The sequence below is a fragment of the Ambystoma mexicanum genome, chromosome 3p, assembly GCF_040938575.1.
Source record: "Ambystoma mexicanum isolate Mex_15411 chromosome 3p, UKY_AmexF1_1, whole genome shotgun sequence".
Classification (NCBI taxonomy): domain Eukaryota; kingdom Metazoa; phylum Chordata; class Amphibia; order Caudata; family Ambystomatidae; genus Ambystoma; species Ambystoma mexicanum.
The window spans coordinates 57,651,328-57,674,776 of record NC_090925.1 but is presented as its reverse complement, the minus strand read 5'-3'; the positions used below and the strand labels follow the sequence as shown (position 1 = coordinate 57,674,776).

At 44.8% G+C, this 23,449-nt stretch overlaps 1 protein-coding gene across 1 annotated transcript in view; it reads right to left on the bottom strand.

Moving 5' to 3' along the window:
- Positions 1 to 201: 201 nt before the first annotated feature.
- Positions 202 to 23,449, bottom strand: part of LOC138579483 (vitelline membrane outer layer protein 1-like) — a 132,665-nt gene continuing 109,417 nt past the window's right edge. Inside the window, exon 4 of the mRNA XM_069649812.1 lies at positions 202 to 762. Coding sequence (XP_069505913.1) covers positions 462 to 762 — 301 coding nt within the window. The 3' untranslated portion in view covers positions 202 to 461. The remainder of the gene's footprint in view (positions 763 to 23,449) is intronic.

Genomic DNA, 23,449 nt, shown 5'->3' with positions numbered 1-23,449 from the left:
TATACTTTTGGATAGTCCACTTCAGTAATGTGGCACCTGATCAGACAAGGCACCAAGTGCGAGGACCAATAGATGCAGCTGAAACATGCAATATATTTCATTCACATCAGCGGATCAAATGACTTGAATGAAATTGGCATTATGGTTATTTCAGTGACTACCATAGAATGATAGCGTAATAACAAGAATTGGTTTGGCTGATGTATTTCTTCACTAGGCCATTTATTGATTGATTTTATGTAAGACAAGAAGACTAAGTCATCACAAGAGTTGCCAATTGGAGGGTAACTCAACTTTAGTCTGTGGGTAATCTAATACAGAGATGCCATATGGGATGAGCGCATCTCCAAGTCTTTGCTAACTGGAGTTTGCAAACATCTGCCTTTTGCCAGGGAGAGGAACATGAGAAATAAAGAGGATCACAGGGAAAACATGAGACGTCTGAGGGTCCAACTCTCCGTTCAGTTGTTGCAGCAGTAGAAACGGACATCGTTCAGAGCGGTGTCATCCGCCGTCCCCTGGAAATCCTCTACCTTGGTCTGGATGCCGCAGATCCCCTTCTTGCAGGCGTCGCTCCATTCTCCCCAGCTTCCACGGGATCCGCCGTGGCCTAGCAACTGCTTTCCATAGGAACATCTGAAAATGATGCTGTTGGCGGCAGTGTCGTCACCATCTCCTTGAGGAGGTTGTACTTTTAGAGAAAAAGCTGCCAGGTAACTTGTGCGGGGGCACTGTATAACAAGTCTCGTCCATTTTCCCCACCTAGAACGAAACTTAGAATTAACTTTTCAGCATCAGTAAAGAGATTAGCAGCTATAAGTACATTTCAATATGGTTTTGTGATGTCCTGCCCGTCCACCTCCCGCACCCCCAAAGTGACAAAGCCACCATTATATGATCAACACATTTCACATGTCACACAAACCCTTCTTTAAATGTCCATGTCTGGTGATAATGGTTGAACAAAAATATGGCAAGATCGTTTCATAATTTATAGATAAATCCTACTCTCTCTCATTGTGACATATATCCTGAGATCTTTTGTTGTCCAAGAGCCTGAGTGAAGTTGCTGTTTCTCAACTTTAAAAATAAATACAAAACAAAATGGCCACCATGGACTGAGGGGCAAGGAAACTACATGCAGGCCTTTTTCCCTTTCCATGGGGGCTGTTGACGCGGAGGGAATGGACAGAACGACAAGCCTTCCTGGAGCCAGCCAGCGATGTAGCAGCATCAGGTAGGTAGGGCCCGGGTTGGAGTGGGGAGAGAAGTGTCTGGGGGGCATGGAAATGGTGAAGAGGGTGCGAGGCAGTGAGGTCTTACTTGTCCTGGAGGGAAGATGGTGGGCTACCGCTATTGAGAAAGCTTGGAACGCGGGAAACTTCATGATGGTTTAGCCCACCTTTCCAGCATCCTGATATTCTGGCGGACCACAAGACACCCCCTCCCGGGTGCTTATTATCAGGTCTGGAATGTAGCATTTCTTTGGAGACCCTAAACGAGCTCTTGGCTTTGTTAGTGCTCCTATTATTTAGGTGTTACCATCTTGTTCTCAGTAATAATGTGCTTCAGCACCATTGAGGAAGGTACACACTTGTCCCCACATACAGAAAGGTCGTTTGGTGGACTTGTATTTCCTGTTGTATATGGAGTACTACAAATCCAAATAAAATAAATAAATAAAAAAGATCTCTTTAATTTGACACATATATCATTACAAGAAGGCTTAGTACTGTGAGATAGAAGCACGTATCTCTGAACATGAATATATGTAGATGATTTTAACATTATCACTGTATTTACTGACCCCTGTCTCAAGCCTGACCAGGCGCAATGGAAGCCCCGGCATGATTGGATCTGGCTAGCCTGTAAACCTTTCTCGCTTTGATGGAGGGGGTGAGTGAGTGTCCCATATTGGGGGGCACAGTACTTATAATGACAGTAGTGTTTGCCGACTCAGGAGCTGATCTTTAAGGCTTCAAGGCACGTTCTGTGAGGGCGGTGACGTGGTGGGCACAGAATGCCGCCATCTCTCCTGTTGCTGGGCCGATCTCCACTAGCATGTTGAAGGATCGTATGTTTATAATGTGTACTCGCAGAATGATCCATTTTGGTGGTTTCTTATATATGTTGTTTGCCTTTGCAGATCATGGGCCTAGGGTGGGTGCTTAGCGGCAGCAAGACATGAAGGTTGGGTTGAGAGCCCAGTTGGCTACATTTGATGAGTGGCCTCAGAGGATGGATTAAATGTCAGTTACCCATATGACCTATGGTGCATAATATGCGCCAAAGTGATCGAGTGAGTGGAATAAAAACACGTGTGTATTATAAATAAGCCTGTGGTAATGCTTGACTTCTCCGCTGGAATATTGATTGCGGTCTATGAATACAGTGTGACCATCTGAACATGCAGTCCGCAACTAGAGACATGGGATTGGGGTCACGGGTTGTGGTTCACCTCTCAGCCCGCTCTTGCTTGTCCTTCCTGGACCCTGTGTGGCTACTGATCTGCTTGCTTGTGTAACTCTTCTATGCATGGGGGAGGCACCTGTGCCCCCATTGTTATTCATGTAAATGTCCCACTTAAGTGTGGCTTGAAGAAGAATGCTCTGGCGAGATGACAGGGTAGAGAGCGCTCTGTGTCATTGTGGAGGCTGGGGGATTGGAGTGCAGATCTGTGCGCGCCACGTGGCGTCTCTTGGCTTTGCCAAATGGTGTTAAGGAAGCTGATGTATAGGGGTTGCATGTTATTGGCAGTGTAAAGCCGATTCCTATTTTCTGATATCCCTGGTCTTAATATTTTAAATGACCACAGACAGATCCTGTGTGCAGTAAACTCTGCCCAAAGTTGAAATAGCTGACAATAGAATGATGAGGATGGGTGGCGAATCCTGAGAGAAAGTGAGCAATGACTGATGGGGATGGGTTGTGAATCCTGAGAGAAAGTGAGCAATGACTGACAGGTAAGCAGTATCTGCCTGTCCTGTTAGACTATTTAATGTGAGACAGCAAAGAGCCTTCAAAAAATTACTTCCCATCAGGGACAGTGTGGCCTGAAGTATTCCCTATGCAAACCTCGGCCATTGTAGGGACAGAGGGACAAGTTTCAGGATCAGCATCTATAAGTTGGCTAAGCAGGGCCCCAACTTTCGGCCTTGGTATTTTAGGGGTGTCTATCCTGGGCTGAGAGCTTAAATACATCTTTAGGTATAGGCGATTTTTCAAGGCACCACCACAACGCTGGGCCTTCATTTCCTTTGCGGCTATAAGGGTTATGCAATCTGTGTGTCTTTCCCTGATATTACTTGGTACAAGAATATAAGGTCTACTCGGACTGTGGTCTATTGTTTTACTAGTGTCTGTACGGGCTCTGTTGGGTTTATTTATTTATTTATGTTGTCTATCCATACAGGGGTTTATAGTCCTCCCTTTCAATCCTTAAGCAAACATTCCTATGATCGACCCTCTGCCCCCCTGTTTCCCTCATTCTTCTGGGAGCCACTCTTATACCACTTTCCAGGGAGACATATATATATATATATATATATATATATATATATATATATATATATATATATATATATATATATATATATATATAACTTGTATCCATTGGCTCCTCCCGTCAGTTCTGATCTGCCCGAACTCCACCTGTGAGAAAACTAAGTCTTCCATACAGGTTTCTGATGTGTCTATGTTGGTTTGGCCAAGGGCTCCAGCACCGGCCATGAGGACCTCTCCAAAGGAAGGCTTCATGTCTTCCTCCGGAACCTGGTCACCTTCCCTTCCTCAGTTTAGGGATCGGATGGATTCCCTCTTTAACTCTCTTTCTAGGCAGCACAAGAGGGCTGGTTGGATAACCAGAATATTTTGCAAAGCGGAATGGTGGGCATATTATTAAAGTGGCCATTACTCTCTGTTATTCTGCACCCCTCTCCCCAATTCTCATCCCCTGCCTCTTTGGTGTGATTCTTCTAAACTTATGAAGGTCCTCTCTTCACATAATTCATATTGGAAAGTCATGTGGGAATCATCAATCAAAAAACGTTATTTGGCACAAACCTTAAAAGTAAACCAAAAGTAAGCAAAGGTACACACTGGAGGAATCAAGGAAAACATGGGATACAAGTTAACATACATAGAAAGCATCACAATATCTTAAAAGCAGTTTTAAAATAATTATTACAAAATCGATGTCGATGATAGTGGCGATTTCTCAATCTCAGGGCAATACAAAGATACCCTTGGAGTATTGATGAAACAGCCATGTCTAAAGCCAGTAACACGTAATGCAAAGCAGACTTGGTTGTGCTTATAAGCCTATGCTTGAATAGTGAGAAGAGAGTCTTCTGTCGCATCTTTGCGTATGCGGTATGCCTTCCTCTACTTGGCAGCCGTATGGACAAGTAAAACATTAGGGGAAAGATTAAATCTCCAAGTGTGTACTCAGCCATTAGTCAAGAAGCCAAATCTGTAGCAGGGTAATAATGGCCCGCCACTGCGTATGTGATCCAGTCCAAATACTCCATCTTTTTACCTGGGATGAAGCTACTAGTATTATTCCTGTTGGACTGTTTAGGCATTTCCTTTTTCCGCCTCTCTTGTTCACATATGGTTTTTAGATTCCCACTTATCATCCCAGTGACTTTTTTGGTAATAGTACCCGGGTTCCTAAAACATTCTCTGCCTTCGCTTTCGCTAAAGGATTATGTACATAGTTAAGCCAGGGATCCTTAGTGCGTTCTCTCTCAAGAAGAGGTCCCTGAGGATTGTATGAGTAAAGCATCTTCTAGGTTAGCCCATAAGGTTAGCCTCATTCAAATAGACCTTAGCCTAAGGTCATTACTTATAAAGGGAGATTATGGAGATGTCTAAGAAAGGCATCCTCCTTTAATTGGATAGGGTGACCATCTTCAAATCCCCAAAGCTCAGCACCATAGAATGCAAGTGCACGCAGGTTTCCAAATTGGTTGCAATAGACCGATGCCCTACAGAGTTTGCAGTACTGTTAATGGCTTCATATACTTGGCCATTGACATGAACTCTACTATGCCATTTGTTTGTGGATACCACACCCAGAAACATTTCCTGCAACACCTGGTCTTCAAGTCAATTTCTCTCACCCCATTGTAAAGGATCCATGTGCTACACTCTCTGTTTTGTGCCAAACATCCATTTTTCCCTGCGTTTTTTTATAAACTAAATAATATGAATGAAACAATTAAAAAGTCTACCTGTTCCAGTTTAACATTATTCTACGTAAACGAGGGAGACAATCCTTTTTTTGCCCCAATCATCATTACTTTAGATTTTGTAGCGTTAATCTTCAGGTCTCTAGATCCCACTCAATCTGTGTATCTGTTAATAAGAGCCTGCAAGGCTCTTGGCGTTCTATCAATTTAAACAGTTTCATCCGAATTGCTCAGTAACAGAGCATTTATGCTACGGATCAAATGGATAACGGCGAGTGGTACCTTCAAGCATTGGTAAAGAGGGTGAATAGGAATGGTGCCAACGTACAGCCCTGTTTCACACCCCTAACTATGGTGAAGTAGTTTCCCTATTGGATCCATAGCATATGAGTGTTGTGGAGCACAAGCTTTAATACTGATAAAAGGTGCAGCACTATTTTTTAATCTTCTAGCATTGCCCAGAGCATAGCCCTGTTCACCATATCAAAGGCAGTGGAAAGGTCCACAAAAGCCAAATAAAGTGGAACGGTATAAAAATAATAATATTTGGATGGCAAAAGATTTAAATTGAGGATGTCCTTTCTTGTGCCTCACCCAGAACAGAATCCTCCCATATTCTGCTAATATGGCCAGCACTGAGACGTGCTTCCTTAGCCTAGCCCATTCCAATGTACTGAAAAGATTGCTAACTGTATTCAGTGGTGAAATTGGCCAGTATGATTGCGGGACTGCACACTCACCCTTTTTATATATTAGCACAATGAGAGCCTTTCTCCAGCTGCCAGGGATCTGCACTTTTATAGGGCTGCTCTCACACAGCATTTGACTTGTGCCCTGGTTTTAGTTAGTGTGCTGTTGGTTATGTATGGTCTTGCTTTATGGGTCTCACCTTGGTTTAATGCCAAAGATATAAGTGTCTTTGAAGGCCAATTTTGAATTCAGATCAACTTTCAGTCCTGAGGTTCTGTTTCCACACCAGCTGTGCACGCTCCTCGTGCTGCCGTGGCTCTCTAGCTCTTTCCACTGGGGCCTGTTTGTTGTACTCTTGCCCATGCCATGCACTTCTGCGTTTCCCAGTTGTCTTGTGGGATCTGGCAGAGATAATCGGCATGCCGTCCTGTGTCCCAGAAGTGCTCACCCTCTGCTGATGTGAGTAATACACTGCAAAGTCCTCTTCTGAGTACTTGGCCCCACTGTTTGGCTTTGCTACATTTTGTTGGTGTTTGCCAGCTCAATCATATGTTCCCTTTTTTTATTCAAGTGTGCAAGGATCCCTGCTGGAATACAGTAGCCTATGGTTTGAGGGTAGTTTTTAGGTGACAACTGCAGTTGTTTCTGGCATTCTGACAATGGGCCTAATCGCCATGTCCCATAGGGTGCTGATTCTCCCCTATCGCTGACATCATATTAGTTTAGCTCGGACATCCCATGAGAAGGAGTATGTGTCAATAAGGGTTCTTCATCCTCAAGGGTTGTCTGGTCTGAACTGACAATGTGTCACTATGGTAATCATCATCCTCAGGCGTTGTCTGGTCGGAACTGACAATGTGTCACTATGGTAATCATCAACCTCAGGCGTTGTCTGGTCTGAACTGACAATGTGTCACTGTCACACACTGCCTCCGGGCCATCCCTTGCACTGGGGTCTGTATCTGTACCCATACAGCCCTCCCCTTTTCTTCCTGCACTTTCAGACCTACCCGGCCTGCTGCCATAAACCCAGCACTTGCCACTTGCTGGCTGCACTCCCATTGTTTGTTGCATTTTTAATTATTATTTTTATTATTATTTTTGTGTTTTCCTTCTCGCTCCGCACTCTCCTTTTGTTCCCCCTTACATGCACTTCTCTCCCTTCCCCCTCTACCCTGCACTTGCGCGTTATCAATATCACTGGGTCTAGTAAGATTGTTGTTTTTGTTCTCCCCTGTTCCCCTTCCCTTGCCTTGTCGCGCTCTGATACACTTGTGTATGAGCACGATAGAAATAAAATATCAATATCAATATCAATATGGTAATCATCATCCTCAGGTGTAGTCTGGTCTGAACTGACAATGTGTCACTATGGTAATCATCATCCCCAGGTGTTGTCTGGTCTGAGCTGACAATGTGTCAATATAGTAATCATCATCCTCAGGTGTTGTCTGGTCTGAACTGACAATGTGTCACTATGGTAATCATCATCCTCAGGCGTTGTCTGGTCTGAACGGACAATGTGTCACCATGGTAATCATCATCCTCAGGGATTGTCTGGTCTGTATTGACAATGTGTCACTATGGTAATCGTCATCCTCAGGGATTGTCTGGTCTGTATTGACAATATGTCACTATGGTAATCGTCATCCTCAGGCGTTGTCTGGTCTGTATTGACAATGTGTCACTAAGGTAATCATCATCCTCAGGCGTTGTCTGGTCTGAACTGACAATGTGTCACTACGGTAATCATCATCTTCAGGTGTTGTCTGGTCTGAACTGACAATGTGTCACTGTGGTAATCATCATCCTCAGGGATTGTCTGGTCTGTATTGACAATGTGTCACTATGGTAATCATCATCCTCAGTGATTGTTTGATCTGTATTGACAATGTGTCACTATGGTAATCATCATCCTCAGGTGTTGTCTGGTCTGAACTGACAATGTGTCACTGTGGTAATCATCATCCTCAGGGATTGTCTGGTCTGTATTGACAATGTGTCACTATGGTAATCATTATCCTCAGTGATTGTTTGATCTGTATTGACAATGTGTCACTATGGTAATCATCATTGTCAGGGATTGTCTGGTCTGTATTGACAATGTGTCACTATGGTAATCATCATCCTCAGGGATTGTCTGGTCTGTATTGACAATGTGTCACTATGGTAATCATTATCCTCAGTGATTGTTTGATCTGTATTGACAATGTGTCACTATGGTAATCATCATTGTCAGGGATTGTCTGGTCTGTATTGACAATGTGTCACTATGGTAATCATCATCCTCAGGGAATGTCTGGTCTAATCTGACAAGGTGGAATGGACTAGGAGAGGGAGATAAGACATGTGGCCTGAACCACCTCCAGTCTCTACTCAATTAAACGTGCCGGCCCTGGGACACAGGCATTCCAAGGCTGCAGATTTCCCACCATGCCCTGGATTGGGTCAGGACCTAGGCTTTGCCACACACATTTCCCTTCCCAATTGGCTATCACATGTGAGTTGCCCCTCTACCAAATATCATGATAAACATTCAACATATTCCTGGAGCTTGCCTTCACATTGTTGGACTGAAAAAGTACAAGAAATACTACATGTTTCAAGCACGGGTCTCTTTATTTCAGGCTATCCAAGAAAGTGGTGCATAGTTAGTGTTGTGACCACAGCACGTCATCAGAGGGTGCTTGTGTGATCATGGCTATGTCAAGCACGACACAAGAAGTGTGCGTGTGTGGTCACCTGTATATTGTTAATAAATAGAAGCGAGTGGCCTCCTGCTTGCCAGGTGACAACCGATTCCCATCTCGTCTGAGTAATTTGTCCCTGACACTGCAACAAGAGGGTTTGCCACCTGCAGCAGGGAACAGTGAGAAACAAAACTACTACTACTCCTACTACTAATAATGATGATGTTTAAGAATTGCTTATCATCCCTCTGCCACGCGCATTGGCCTTGCTGCACATGGGGTTATAAGAGAATATGTTGGGATTCTTAATTGGATAGCGGGAGAAACAGATGACAAAACTGTGGTGCTTTTGGGTGCAGGTTGGAAGTGGGTCGGACTGGGACATATGGAAAACTGTCCCACACTAGCATTTTGTGTTTTTGGATCGTGCACTGCCCTAGAGGCCAGTCGGAGCCTGGTTGGAAGTACCCACTTTCTGTGTGTGCTTCTATGGGATGGGGGAGTCTATGAGGAGTATGCTATCTTGAGGGGGGAGCTTAGGGATAACAAAGGGTACAGGCGGCTTAGGGCACTGCCACCCATTAAATGGTGGAGTGTCACTCGGAATCATGAGAGGAGCTTCAGTCAACGTTTTGTAGTGTTCCTGTGAGATTGGAAGGCCTGTGACGTCTGTCAGTGGTGGAGGTTTGGGAGTGGTGTATCGTGGAAGGATGAGGATTTAGAGGGTGGCTGGTAAGTTGGGAGGTAGCCAGGTGAGTAAAGGTTAGAGGAGAGGAGTGGAAGACATCAAGGGACAAGCCCTGTGGGACCGAGATGCTATCTGTCTGGGGATGAAACACGTAAGGCAGCTTGTAAGATATGTGGGGGAAAAAGCAGATATTTGTAAATTATTTCCTAAAGAATATTGATGGGAAAAATAAATCTGGTGGATCTGAAAAGCAAGAGAGTAGGGTAAGTTAGTAGGACTGAGGAGAAAAGAGCTGTGATGTGCTGTTGGCAGCTTCAGTTCGGTTTACACCATTCGCTGAGCTTCGGTGTGTTTTTCGGTTGTAGCCTTCATGTGCTGTTGGGCGAGGCTGTGTGTGTTTTTTTTTGTTTTTGCAGTGTAGTGAAGCTAATATTCACAATTCTACCCCATAAATAAATGCTCAAAAAGTAAACTGTGGCTGACTAACCCAATTGGCTTGAGTAGCGGCAGAGTAGCAGTCTAGGCAGTCACTGCAGCTACTCTTTCCTGTTTCCAGTCTTCCCAGTCTTTCTACAACCTCTATTGAGTGGAGGTGGAGCTCATCTACAAAAACCTTACCACACCGCGGAGCGGCGGTGGAGTAGCGGCAGAATAGCAGTCTAGGCAGTCACTGCAGCTACTCCTTTCCTGTTTCCAGTCTACCCAGTCTTTCTACAACCTCTATTGAGTGGAGGTGGAGCTCATCTACAAAAACCTTACCACACCGCGGAGCGGCAGCGGAGTAGCGGCAGAGTAGCAATCTAGGCAGTCACTGCAGCTACTCCTTTCCTGTTTCCAGTCTACCCAGTCTTTCTACAACCTTTATTGAGTGGAGGTTTAAGTCATCTACAAAAACCTTACCACACCAGTGGCTATGGAGTAGCAGCAGAGTAGCAGTCTAGGGAGTATATGGCTGCTATGGACATGGTGGACTGCTCTATGCTCAGCCCTGTCGCACATGAGAGAGGCCGGCGACTAAGGAGCTCGCAGCCACGCTTTGAGAAAAGAAGAAACCCTCCAGTGGCAAGGGAAAGGCCGTCCGCCTATATACTAGGTCGGAAGGTTCTGAAGATTCCATCGACGGGACCAGGCTGTCCGGAGACCCCCAGGTGCTGGCCTCGCGGTCCCCAGCACGTCGGGTCCGCTTCTCATCATGCCGGCACCCCAGCAGCCTTCTCCGCAACTAAATACAACCACAGCAGCCCTCACGGAAGCACGGGGCACGCCAGGTAATGAAATGACAATGGTTTTTGACGGCATCAGCGAAAGCCCCAACCATCCAGAGTGCCCGTCTGCCCCCCTGAACACTGCCTACGTGGCACCAGACTCACTGTTAGCTGCAGTGGCTCGATCGGCTGCATCGCCCGTTGGCGCTCCATGCTTCCTCCCCGCGATTGCTGGCTCTGTGCCGTCTGTCGGAGGAGTGACGGTGCTGAGTCGTAGAGTGGAGGGAGGGGCTGGAGCCACGCCGCAAGCCCTAGAGGGAGAGAGCGTCCTAGCAGGCGCGGAGGAACAAACCGGGCAAAGGTCTCTGGAAAGGGGACGGGAGCCCCAAACCTCTGGTGACCTCACCACGGAGGACGATGCTTTCAGCCCAGGTGAAGGGCACATCATTCTAACATTTGAAAATAGTCTGCTTGCTGAAACCTTGGCCCACACACCAGAGGGACGCTTCCAACACTCTAAACCACTTACTGTGAGAATAGATATGCATCCCACACCAAAAAATTGGAAAGCGCTACCAGCACAACCTAAAGAGGCTGTCCAGCGGAGCCCATCTGCAACCAAGATATTGGACGATAAACGAGGAATGGGAAGATTCGGACGCCCAGAGTAGTAACTCAATTAACTCACCTATGAAAACATCCACCTTAACTATGGGTGAAGGTGCCCGCCCCAAGAAAAGTAAAAGAACTCAAAGGACCAAAACTCTGCGAGCAACTCAGTCACCCGGATCAACTATCCATACAGGCGGTTCGCCAATAAAAAGGCGTGTAACTTTCTCCCCCTACTAACAGCAAAAAGCAGCCAGTGAAACGCCTAACCAGGAAACTATCAAAACTCAGGGACACCTCCAAAATTGTGGGAACTAAACCTCTCCTAGCCCACACGCTAAAGGACTTCTTTGGTAAACAACGCGAAAGAAAATATGACACGATCCGCGTAATCAGTGACAGCAAAATGCTGGAAGTTGTGTTCAGCTCGGAGGAACACGTAGAGGCCCATAACCATACGGAACCAACCGGAAATGTGCATGTTCCGTCACATCAGATCGAACCACGGCAGACGGACACCTCAACAGAGCTAAAACTGATGGGTGAATAGTTCAAAAACCCAGAGCCATCGGATCCACAACAGCATCAAGTCACTCCAACAAGGGGCTCTGTACCGACTTTAGAAAAACAACAGACCAGAGGGGCCCCTGCTCCACCTGACAAAAAATTGCCCAGCGATACCGCTGCTCCCCTGTCACACCCAGTACCACCTTTGAATAAATCAGCTGCACTGCCAAACCTCTGCCCACCTTCATCAGAAACTGGGGGAGACAAATCCCTTGGACCCGTCCTACACCCAAGTCCAGTGGAGGAGAAGAGGCCGAGCACCCAGGAACTCTTGGATTCCATACTGGAACAAGGCCATGGAGCGAAATCCATCCCCATCGATCACTCAACTGATCAGGAAGAAACAGAATATCTGGTCCTTGCAAGCAAAACGTCTCCACGCTCCAGAAGCCACAAAAAAGACTCTCTGTCCTTTATGGCACCGACCCTCCTGAGAGCCAGAAGGTTCAGCGAACTACCAGAAACACCCTTGAGAGCACAGAGACTCAACGAATTGCCAGAGTCTACACCGGCTGCCTCGCCAAAGAAGAAACTGGACATCCTGACAATTATGTCAGCAGTGACAGTGGCCCTCGCTCCCTTTACAAAACTTTATACATGATACCTTAAAAGACCACACAAAAATTTCACTAATGATGTACTCCAAACTTTTATATTTGGAGGGCTACATCGCTGCCATGGAAAAACAAGCAGAAAAAACTCAACCCGCAAACACTAGACAGGAACCTGATAAAGTTCAGGGGAAAAATTCAAAAGACGTTGAAGACCAGAGGCAAGACATCTCGAATACCACCAAAGAGATAGGGTGCCAGACAACGAGCAATCAGAAAAAACCTAACCAAGCACCATCCAACACGCCAGCAGGCCCCAGTAGGGGTAACCATCTGCCTTCTAGCCCACTCCAAAAAAATCCATAAGCTCTGAAAAAAGTATCAACCAACCAAGAGAAGACAAAGATAAAGGCAACAAAATTGGTCAATGGGAAACAAAGCGACCGTCTAACTGTGTGTGGGAAGGAGATGACTCAGTACTAGCAGCTGACCTTGGTAAACCCAACACAAAGGAAACTGACTCTCAAATAAACAAAGATTTCCCAATCTTCGCAGATCTGAAATCCACTCAACTGGAAACACCAAGGAGGGAGAAACAACTGGTTTTCCGCCTACCACCGTGGGAAAAGACACCGGCCGCAAAGCAATCCAGAAAGCAGGGGCAGAATGTAAGAGCAGAGGCAAGTAGCCATTTCAGCAACTTTGTGTCCAAAGTGACAAAGGAGAGAAATCCAAATCTCTGTATCGATTTGGAGGAGCCAACAGGCACACTGAATATATCAAAATCAACAGAAGATCTTCTAATGGAAGAAGCCATAGCAAACCTGAGTCAACACTCCGACGACTCTCCGGTGGTTATACCTGATGAAACACCTCCCCCAGCCAAGTCTGAAGTACAAACCCAAGAATCCCTGTCAACTGGAAACACCTGGGACGCAAAAGACAAATCTCCTTTCCTGACATTAGAGGAACGTTGCAAAAAGACGACCCAAATTGAAAAATAAGGGTCAGACCAATGAGCGTATAAAAAACAGGCGATCATCGCAGAAAGACCACGACGACACTACTATTCAAAAGCACGGAGGTCCCCAAATTATAGTCCTAGGAAATTAACAAGTCGACCTCTCAAAGAACCAACGTCCTCAAGTGGTTTGCAGAGGACGCGATCTTCAAAAGAACATGAAAAAACGAAGTGGAGAGTAGAATCTAAAGACACAGAAAACCGAAGTAGAGGTGCCCCAAAAAAATTCAGTTCTCAAACTGAGAAGACCACAAATCCGGATTTCAAACTGGATCAAAAGCGCGAAAGCAAGGATTATGTCATTCTCAACAAAAGAACAGTAATGGATTTGTTCAACAGAATATCGAATGTAATACTAGTAGAACCAAGCCACGAAGGCAGACAGACAACCACCTACCTGTACATAACTTCCAGATCTGTAAAATAGAGGCTACGCAACTCCACGGGAAACCTCTGGAAACTTGCTACGAATTGAGAGAACTTGAGGAACCTAGTCACCAACAACCTCAGGAATAGCACACGAAAGGCCACACACACTCAATTTCTCCAACAAAAAAGAAAAATACCAGCCACAATAGGATACTATCTGAAAACAGCCAAAACATGTGTCATCAATCTGGCCACGTGGAAGATCAAACTGAAACAGCTATGGTGAGAAGGTCCAAAGGGGACAATGGTAACGTACTTCATTTAAACCAGGAAAAAAGACTTGAAACAACTCTGAAACATAATAAAGAAAAAAAATCAGAGGCTCTCGAGGAAAATGGACGAAGACCATCAAGTCCATTATCATCAATAAAGAGAACATATACACAGACCGTTGACACAGCATCTACACAGCAGACAGAAAGGGGGAAACTCAACCCCCTACAGAATTTATGGGCCTGGCTCCCGAAGTCGTTGGCCTCCCAAAGGAAATAGCAATCCAAGACCACCCAGCTACCTGATTCAACAACACAACCAATCAACAGCAACCAAATTTCTAGACTTGGCTCATGGAACACACAAGGGTTCTCTCACCTCATGGTTCCGGGAGATGTGAACTTCGACTCCTTTGAAATTCTGTGTCTTCAGGAGATGTGGCTCACAGAAAAGCCTGTCTTAGACGGTTTTAATTTAGCCCTCGCCCCAGCCAAAAAAGGACCCAAAGGGTGGCCATCTTCAGTTCTATTAACCACGATACGTTCAGGAAGAGGGATGAAAATGATCAAAATCTTAACATCTACTTTATTCCTACTAACGGTCCAAGTGAAATGGACCCACTGGAATTCCATACAAGGCAAGCCATCGACTGTCTCTGTCACAATTATGAACACTTATTGGAATCCAGAAGCCATTCCTGATAATGTTTTTCTGGACATGATAGCGAAAGAGATTGATCGATCATACATTGATCATGAAGAATCCCATCTCCTTATCTGTGGGGACCTAAACGCAGTCTGCACAAAAAAGACTCAACACCCACTGGGTACTTTGGCAGAGCAGCGTGGCAAAGCTTGGATCTCCCTGATGAATTCTAGAGACCTCGTCAACCTAGATACCACATTCGCTCGCACTAACAGAATTCCATCTTGGGAAGGCTGTAATTCATTGGCCACAATCGACTACATCTTTGCTTCTACCTCGCTGCTTGACATCATTGCCTCTTTTAACATCTCTAAAATGCTGGCCAGTGACCACAATTTGCTGACTGTAGCATGGCCTTCCTCCTCGATGGATGAAGTCATGCCCAACTCAAACTTACCTGTAAATAACATCATCACCCTGACCTACAACTACGCCCTGCTAGAAACATCGAGAGCGACAAACCTCCAACCAGACTACCGCTGTTTGCTCAACGTCTTTAAAAAAATGAAACTAAATCCAGGTATGGCTACAAAGAAACCTATCCACAAATATGACCAAACACTGGTAGCCAAAAGACGGCCGAAAACTAAGAAGAGCTTTAGCCAGTAACAGCTCAGAGGTAAACAGAAAAGCTCTGACGGACGTAAGCTTTACAAGTCCTGGCTAAAATCCTACCACCTATCCCTGTAAAAAAAGGATTCGGAGGACATGCTGAGGGCTGTTTGCAGCAAAAACACTTGCAAATTGTGGGCTTTGATAAACGACACTAAACGAACCACCAACGATTCGTTAATAGACAACTTTGGCGAAGACACCTGGTCGACACATTATAAAAATCTTTTCTACGGCCCACTTGGGATCTCGTCAAGCCCGCAGGAACAAGACGCGCCGCCCTGGGTGAATCTTCACTACAGACAGGACATCCTGGCAATCCTAAAAAAAATCAAAAACTCACGTGCTCCAGGACCAGATGGGCTATTGAACATACATCTGAAGCAGCATCTGGCAGAATAGTCTCTGTTCATTTGCCAAGTCTTCCAAAGAGTAACAAAAACCAAGACATTACTAAACTCCTGGACTACCGCAGTAGTAGTCCCCTTCTTCAAAAAAGGAAATAGAGACGATCCTAAGAACTTTCATCCTATTGCACTTTTGGACGTCATAGGCAAAGTCTACGCGTCACTGCTGCTACGTAAATTTCAATCCTGGTCAAGCAAGGCACCTTGCGAGGACCCGTTTCAGTCTGGGTGCAAGAAAAATGCAGGAACCAATAGCAACATACTAACCCTGAGCGTCTTGAAGAGCAATACACTGGCAGGAGGGAATCGAATTTTCATGGCCTTCATTGACCTAAGTCAGGCTTTTGATCAGGTAGACAGAGCTAGACTGGGGGAGAAATTAAAAAAATGGAAATGCCCGGCTAAAATATTACATCCCATCAGAGCACTGCATAACAACACTAGGATACAGGTCAGCTTAAACCATCAAGGGCTCCTATCCGAAGAGATAACCACAAATCGAGGGGTGAAACGAGGCTGCCCTTAGCCCCGGCTCTGTTTGTGGCATACATGGGAGACTATAAAGAAACAGAGGCAAGGGTGAGAGCCTTCCCTCTGCAACTTGGCCAGGCCAAAATATCCAGGATCTTATATGCGGATGACATAATCCTTCTTGACCAAACTGCCATCGGTCTGCAGAGACAGCTTACCAACTTCGCTGAGTACATCACAGAAAATCACCTAGAAATCAACACATCAAAAACCAAAATACTATCATTTGGTAAAGGGAGAGGGAAAGCAGATAAGTTTGCTTGGCAGCTAGAAGGTGAATGAATCGAGAAGGTCACAGACTTCAAGTACCTGGGCATTATATGATCGACAACTCGCAACACGAAAGTGCAATGCAAAACTATCTGTTAGACAAAACCAAGAGCCTAATATCTCAGGTAAAAGCTATTGACAAGAAGTTTGGCCGCTTCTCCATAACTCCAGTTATAGATTATTATAAGGCCACGGTCGTCCCATCGTTTGTGTATGGCGTGGAAGCGATGACAGGGTAACCTAAGAAGATCTGGTCCACACTTGAAAGTAACTTCTGTCGAAAAGTGCTGAACCTGCCCGCTTTCAATGCCTATAGTTCTAATAAGGCGAGAACTGAGTCAGCTGTCCCTACAATCGGTGGTGGAAAGAAACTCCATGATGCTGTTCAGAAAACTCTTGTTGGAAAACAGCCCTCAGCTACTGGCAGAAATCAAAAAGAGCTGATGGGGAGATGATGCACAGTCCTAAACCTTTGGGCAGTTGATCTAGAAGCTAAATTAGAAATGATCCAGTGCAGCAAACAAGACTTGATCGAAAATACAACAAGGATCCACAAAAAAATGAACGATCTAGACTGGATCAAGAAATGCGAGCAAGCAGTGAAGTACAAACTACCCCTACAAACTCCATATGTGCCCCGAGAACTACATGAATTACAACCTTTTGTGGGCAAATATCCAAACCGGAAATTGCAGAACATTTTTTAAGAGCTCGCCTTAATCTGCTGCATACTAACGAAATTCTTGCTATTCGCGGACTCACGACCTCAAACAAATGCAGATTTTGTAAAAATCCTAACGAAGTTGAAACAACGAGGCATTTTCATATATCCTGTCCAGGAGTAGAAAACATCAGACAAGCCTACCTGAATCCTATCTTGGCCTCAGCTTACATCTTCGAAGACGACTTATCAGAGGACAGAAGGCAGCATGGGTGACGGCCACAGCTAAAATCATGGACTCCATTCTAACGAACGTGGCTGACAAAGAAAAGTAGACTAAGGACAGAATGGATAAACAAAGCAGACAAAGTGATCAATTCTTGTAAAAACCTTGTGGGTTAATAAAGTATAAAAAAAAAAAAAAAAAAAAATTGGCTTGATGCAAAGTATGGTAATCTTACACATTGAGGCTAGAATCAGAAGGCTACCTCATACAAGTGGGGTAAATGCTGACTATGGCTGATTAGCAACAATTAGGCTGAGTGCCTGAGGAGTAGGATATTGGGTAATGATGTGGGTGGGGTAGTTAATGGAATACAGTAATTTCTTTATGCCCTACCTATACCACATTCACCTTATTAGTTGGTGCTGGTTGACATCTGCAGGCTTCCCAGGCGAACACGACCACACACTCCCTGTATCTGCTTCTTCAAGAGCTGCCCTTTGCCTTTGGCCCTTATTCGAAGGGTTTGCATGGTCAGGGGCTGTCCTGGAAGGGCCTCTGAAATACAGCTGTTCCAGTCACAGGTGTGGCATGGACCAATGAGAATCAAATGGGCAAAGAGACACCTGACTGTTTCATCCAATTGCAAGGTGTAGGGTTTGTAAAGTAAGAAAGCCAGAAAGAAACAAAGGACTATACCACAGAGGCTGCACACCCTAGTTAGGAGGTCTTCAAACTGTGGGGTGGGCCGCATACCAGGGGGGGGGTACAAGAGCCCAGCATGAAATGTTAAAAAAATAAATGTTTTTCTTTTTTATTAGGTTTGAGGAAATGGGCAGGGTGGCTCTTATGGTTGGACTGGACCATAAAACTGTCTCAGGCACCAATGAAAAAGTGATCCAATGTTGCAAATGGATTTTCATTCCTTTAGACACAGACTGTTTGAATACTACCCAAGCGGGTGTTTTGTGTTAAAATGTAAGCAAATTGTGAAATTTAAAGACTATTTATACAGCAACAAAGGTCAAAACTACTAACTGTATAGTGAAGTAACTCATCAAACTGGCACACATTGGCCAAAAAAGAGGCCTATTTTGACTGGCCTACAGTAGCATTTTCCATTTTTGATACGGGCATCTCCCTATTATCCGGTAGGCCAGTCTGAGCCTGGCGGCTCATCCATAATTTGCGAGGGGGCATCCACCCAGTGGCCTCCTCACCCGTTACGAAGGAGCTGAGGAACCAGCCCAGTGAAAGACTGAGCACTCCCTCAGCTGCTTTTTTCTGCTGAGGGAGTGCTCCTGGGCTAGCTGAACTGTTAAAGGGAAACACTGCTTCCCTTTGACAGTTCAGTTCATCAGCTGCACATGCTCACTGTGCCATGCAACGCTGGGGACGTTTTGCTACGCCAGCCTTGCATAGCTCATTGGAAATGCTGGCTGGGGAACTGCATGTCGGTGTGTGCAAAGGGGAGCTCCTGCGCCTCCGCGCACAATGGGACAGAGCAACTTGGAGCATGGCATTTCAGAACCCACGCGCAGTACCCTGCTGAAGGTACGTTTATGTTCATTTATTTTTTATTTAAATATGTGTATGGATGCATGTATGCTTGTGTTATGAGTGAGTGTTTGGTGATGGGTGCTCGTATGAATGATAGAGTGATTGCTGTGTGAATGTGTGTATGTATGTGTCTGTGTGTGTGTGTGCATGTTCGTGTTTGTTATGGTCTTTTGAACTGATTTTGGCAAGTGGGGGTAGAGCGGGGGAGGAGGTTTGTACAACAAAGGCATTTTAAAAAATGCCTTTGTTGCACAATCCCCCTACCCACCTGCCAAAAATAGGCTCTCCTTCTGAGGCGCTGTGGAGCCCAGGGGAAAGGGATGGTATTTGTTTTACTGGATATCTATCATAGGTGTCTCGTCAAAAATACCATGCTTTCCTCCTTGGCCCCCCAATGCCAATTGCAAGCGGTTTGGCTTTTTACCCATTTTATTTTAAGTATGCTCGAAAATGCAACATTTTAACCCATTATTTAAAAGAAATTCACAGGTGGAAAACCCCCCCACGAACCCTCATTGATTGGTTCAGGCGCCCTCGCTGCGCTCACTCGCTATGGCAATTTTGTGGGAAATATTTATGCGGCTCCACTTAAAAAATTCACCAGCTACCACTTGCTCTTGGACTGTGTTCCCAACATGGTGGGCTCCCCCCACCATGTTGGGAACATGGTGGGGGGAGCCCAGGGACTGTGATGGGAGCAGGATGGGAGGGAGCACTGAGATTGGTGTGCGAGCAGGGTGGAGAGAGCCCAGGGTCTGTGATGGAAGCAGTTGGCGGAGCCCAGGGACGATACTGGGAGTAAGGTGTGGTGACGATGCACAATAGTTCACAGCCAATTCTACATAATGTCCATTTGGCATTTCTGGGGGGCCTGGCCTGCCTACATTTTGCTCAGGGTTGGCCCAGATGCAGACCAGCTCAGACAACAGGGTGTGAATCAACAAAAACACACAATACACCCCACAGAAAACCACAAGCTAGGCAGACAGCGAATGTAAGAAAACACTCTAATCCCTCCACAAAGACACCTAATAAAGGCCAAGAACGGATTGAAATCAAGGTGAAACTACTCACTGAGCATCAGCCAGTCCATAAACCTGATTCTCAAGTGGTCTGCCTGCAGGATGCATCTGCATTACTGCCAAACGTTTATTCAGCATGAATATAATAATTTATTTTAAACACATGATGATTTAAGAATGCATTTATTGAAGTAAGCATCTATGTTAAAGATCCAGAAGATGGAAGAAGAGCCCTTGGGTAACTAAGTGTGCCTGGCTTCATATTGAAGAACATTCTACTAATTGGAAGCATTGGGATACTTCTTAGTGAGGTCATGGAATCTTCCATTAGTTGCACTGGAGTCAACTATTGGGGTTTATTATAAGAGAAACTCGCTGTGATAAGAGAAGTGATTATGAAACAAATTCTTGAGTGAAGGAGACAGAAAGCAGTTCATGATGGTGTGAGTGAAGCAGAACAATGGTGCAGAAGAAGCTGTAGGTGTCTCCTCCCCCAGTTGATATGGGGTTATTTGTCCTTTCTTAATAAGCTGATCTTAGATTTATTGAATCTTGTTGCTGGAATGTGACACAATGGAATTTAAAATTCCTACATGTGGATAAGAGATAGGCTGCAGAATGTGTGGTTTTGTATTTATGGATGATTGAAAATACCACTCTAGGGCTGTGTTGCATGGAATCGATGCGCAGGTTGGTAGTGGGATGTTTTATTTAATTATTTAAGTTTCCAATTTAATTATTTCAATGCAATTCAGCCTGGAGGTGAACTATTTGCAAGTTTGTTTTTGATCAGGTATTTCATTGCATCTTGCATGCAGAAGTCATGTTTATCCAGTTGTGAATGTCATTGAGTAGGTTGTTGGGTGTTCTGGAATGTGGTTTTGGTTGAAATGAGAGTTATAGTGGCTTCTAGATTTACAAGCAAGAAGGCCACTTGTATTTTCTCCATAGTCGGGTTAGCAATCATGGTCCTGTTGATGGATGGACTGGTCCACCTGCGAAAATGGTGAATGTGATGGAGAGGCCCCCCCCCCATATTAATCATGATGAAGGAGAAATAATAATGTCTTTTTTATTGCAGAAGGCACTGCGCTAGGCATGTCACGTCTCATGACTTGGTCCTTCAAGCAATTGTTTGTGGCGAAGAGCAACAACGTTTGCAGAGAAATACTTTGCAGCTGCTTTGCCTTCATTCTCAAACCAGATTTTAAGGTCTTGTATGGTGAGATGCTGATCTGCGAAACACCAACCGAAGAAACAAAGGAGGTTAGAAAACATGTCTGCTAGATTATCAGTGAAGAAAGGGTTGCTGGATGGAGGTCTGTGCATGAGGTGGAGGATCAATGTTGATGTGTGTGGGATTGAGAAAACTACAGGGAGGTTTTGCAGTCATGCATCTTATTGTATGTTGGGGTCATAACTTTGATATGATCTCTGAGCACGAGAGCACTTTCTCTACCTCTCCTGGCTGCTCTCTTGGCAAATCTAAAACTGCTGAGTGATCATCTGAGGATTAGGTTTCTGTGATGAAGAGAAGGTCTATGTTGTTCACACTAAGGATATCATAGCTGTTGGATGAGTGTTGGTCAATGGAAAGAAACGTAGAAGAGGAGATATCTAGTGCCCACCACTCCCATGTGATATCCTCAGCATGGTAGGCCAAAAGCTGATTTTTTGTTGTTTGTTATTCCATCGTCTGGGCGTTCTTGGCATGTACCTTCATCCTGAAATAGGCTCCTTAGGTCCTTGGTGGAGACAGAGCTGTCTTCCTGGGTCCAGTTATGGGTGGCTCTAGGGTGCTGTTTTGTGATGAAAGGTGCGTACAGTGAGGGCCCACAAAGTGATGCTCTTCTTGAAGTCACATCATTTATAGGAGGATATGTTGTGGTCATCAGGGGACTTGTTTGGGGGTTGTTGTGGTTGGCATTGTTTTCAGTTGGTTCCTCTAGCACTGTGTTAGAGAAAGGCAAGAGTTTGATGCCGGTTCTGGTACTTGGGTCATGTGGTATATGGAGATGAAAGTGGTCATGGGTCATTTGGGAGTGAAACTAGGTCCTCTTACCATGCCCCTCATTGATTGGTCTGTGAGTGACATAAAGGTAACTTTGGTACTCCTTTCTTCATCCCAGGTCTTGCTGTCCTTTCGAGTTCTAGACATAGTTTGGTCTCGGAGCTACCAGGAGATCATGAATTTATGTCACACAACGGGAACCCAGACATTCCTGAAATATTTAAAGATAGGCATGCAGGTACATGAAACCATGGTACCGTCTGCTCAGGGAGTGCCTCTATGCAGGTCCTCAAGAAAAGGAGCATGCAGTAACTTTTCAATTCAGTTCAATACTCTCCTATAAGTGAACCTAAGGAGTCTCTGAACTTGAGTACTGTTGAGGTCTGTCCCTGAAAGCATTTGCTTTTTCAATGCATTCTTTTGGGGTCTGGATCAGAACCGGTTGTTCAAGATGGGGCCATCCACCTAGACCCACTGCATGATGGACACCACGGTGAGGGGCACATCTGCCCCCAATCCTGCCCTTTGTGAGTTCTCTGGCTGCAGAAAGTGCACGGGATTGGCATAGAATTGGTGCTGCTGCACAAAGGCAAGGGAATAAAGAGAGACAGGATTGACACGGAGTGCATACAGTACGCTGCCCTCACCTTGCTCAGTGCGGACACAAAGATATAGGGACTATGACGATATTTAGTCTGTCATATTCTGGGACCCACAAGTAAAAAACATCTTCAAGCACTGGGATGGGGCCAAGACCCTCACTTTTGTTACCAAGGTATATGAATTTAATTTGGGATAGTATACCTTTCTTTCTTTAAAATGTTTCTAAAGCATGAACATGGCACGCATGAGCATCAGAATGCTGTACAATAAAAACACAAGCACAATATTCAATACTCACAATAAAGTATTTAGGACATAAAATAATAAGAGGAATAAACAATGTCCAGATTCAATCCCTAAAAATAATTTATTTGAAAGATGGATCATAAAATCACCTCTAAAATGTCATTGACATAACACTAACTAAAATCATAGCAAGTTGAAAAATCAGCATTCTAAAGCCATGCTTTTCAAATCTTCTGAAACTTCAGATACTTTTTGGTCAATCTGGAGGTCTCAAGAAACAGTGACGCTCGACTCCGCAGAGCTCTAGAACCTCCTGAATTTTTCAATTAGTCAAATAAATACTCAAGGGTCTGAAAATACAATATTTTGCAAACAATGCAGATTATTTAAAATTGAATGCTGTATTCAATAGGTAACCACTGCAAATCTATCAAAATAGGTAAAATGTGGGCAATATCCTTGCCCCGCAAACAAAACATGCAGCTCCATTCAAAGCCGATTATGAAGGGGCAGGCGAAGATTTGGGAAGACCATTTAACAAAGAATTCCCCAAATAAATGTGTGAAAGAACCCATGAATTTACCAGTGACCGAAAGTGTGAGCCAACAATCAATGTTTTATCGCTCTGAAAGAAAACAAATGGAATTTCACCGGTTTTACCAAAGAATGTATCTGTAGAATTATAGATAAATGTGCATGTAAAAGAAAATCCTAATGATTCTGCAGAGTTAGCAAATTGTGAA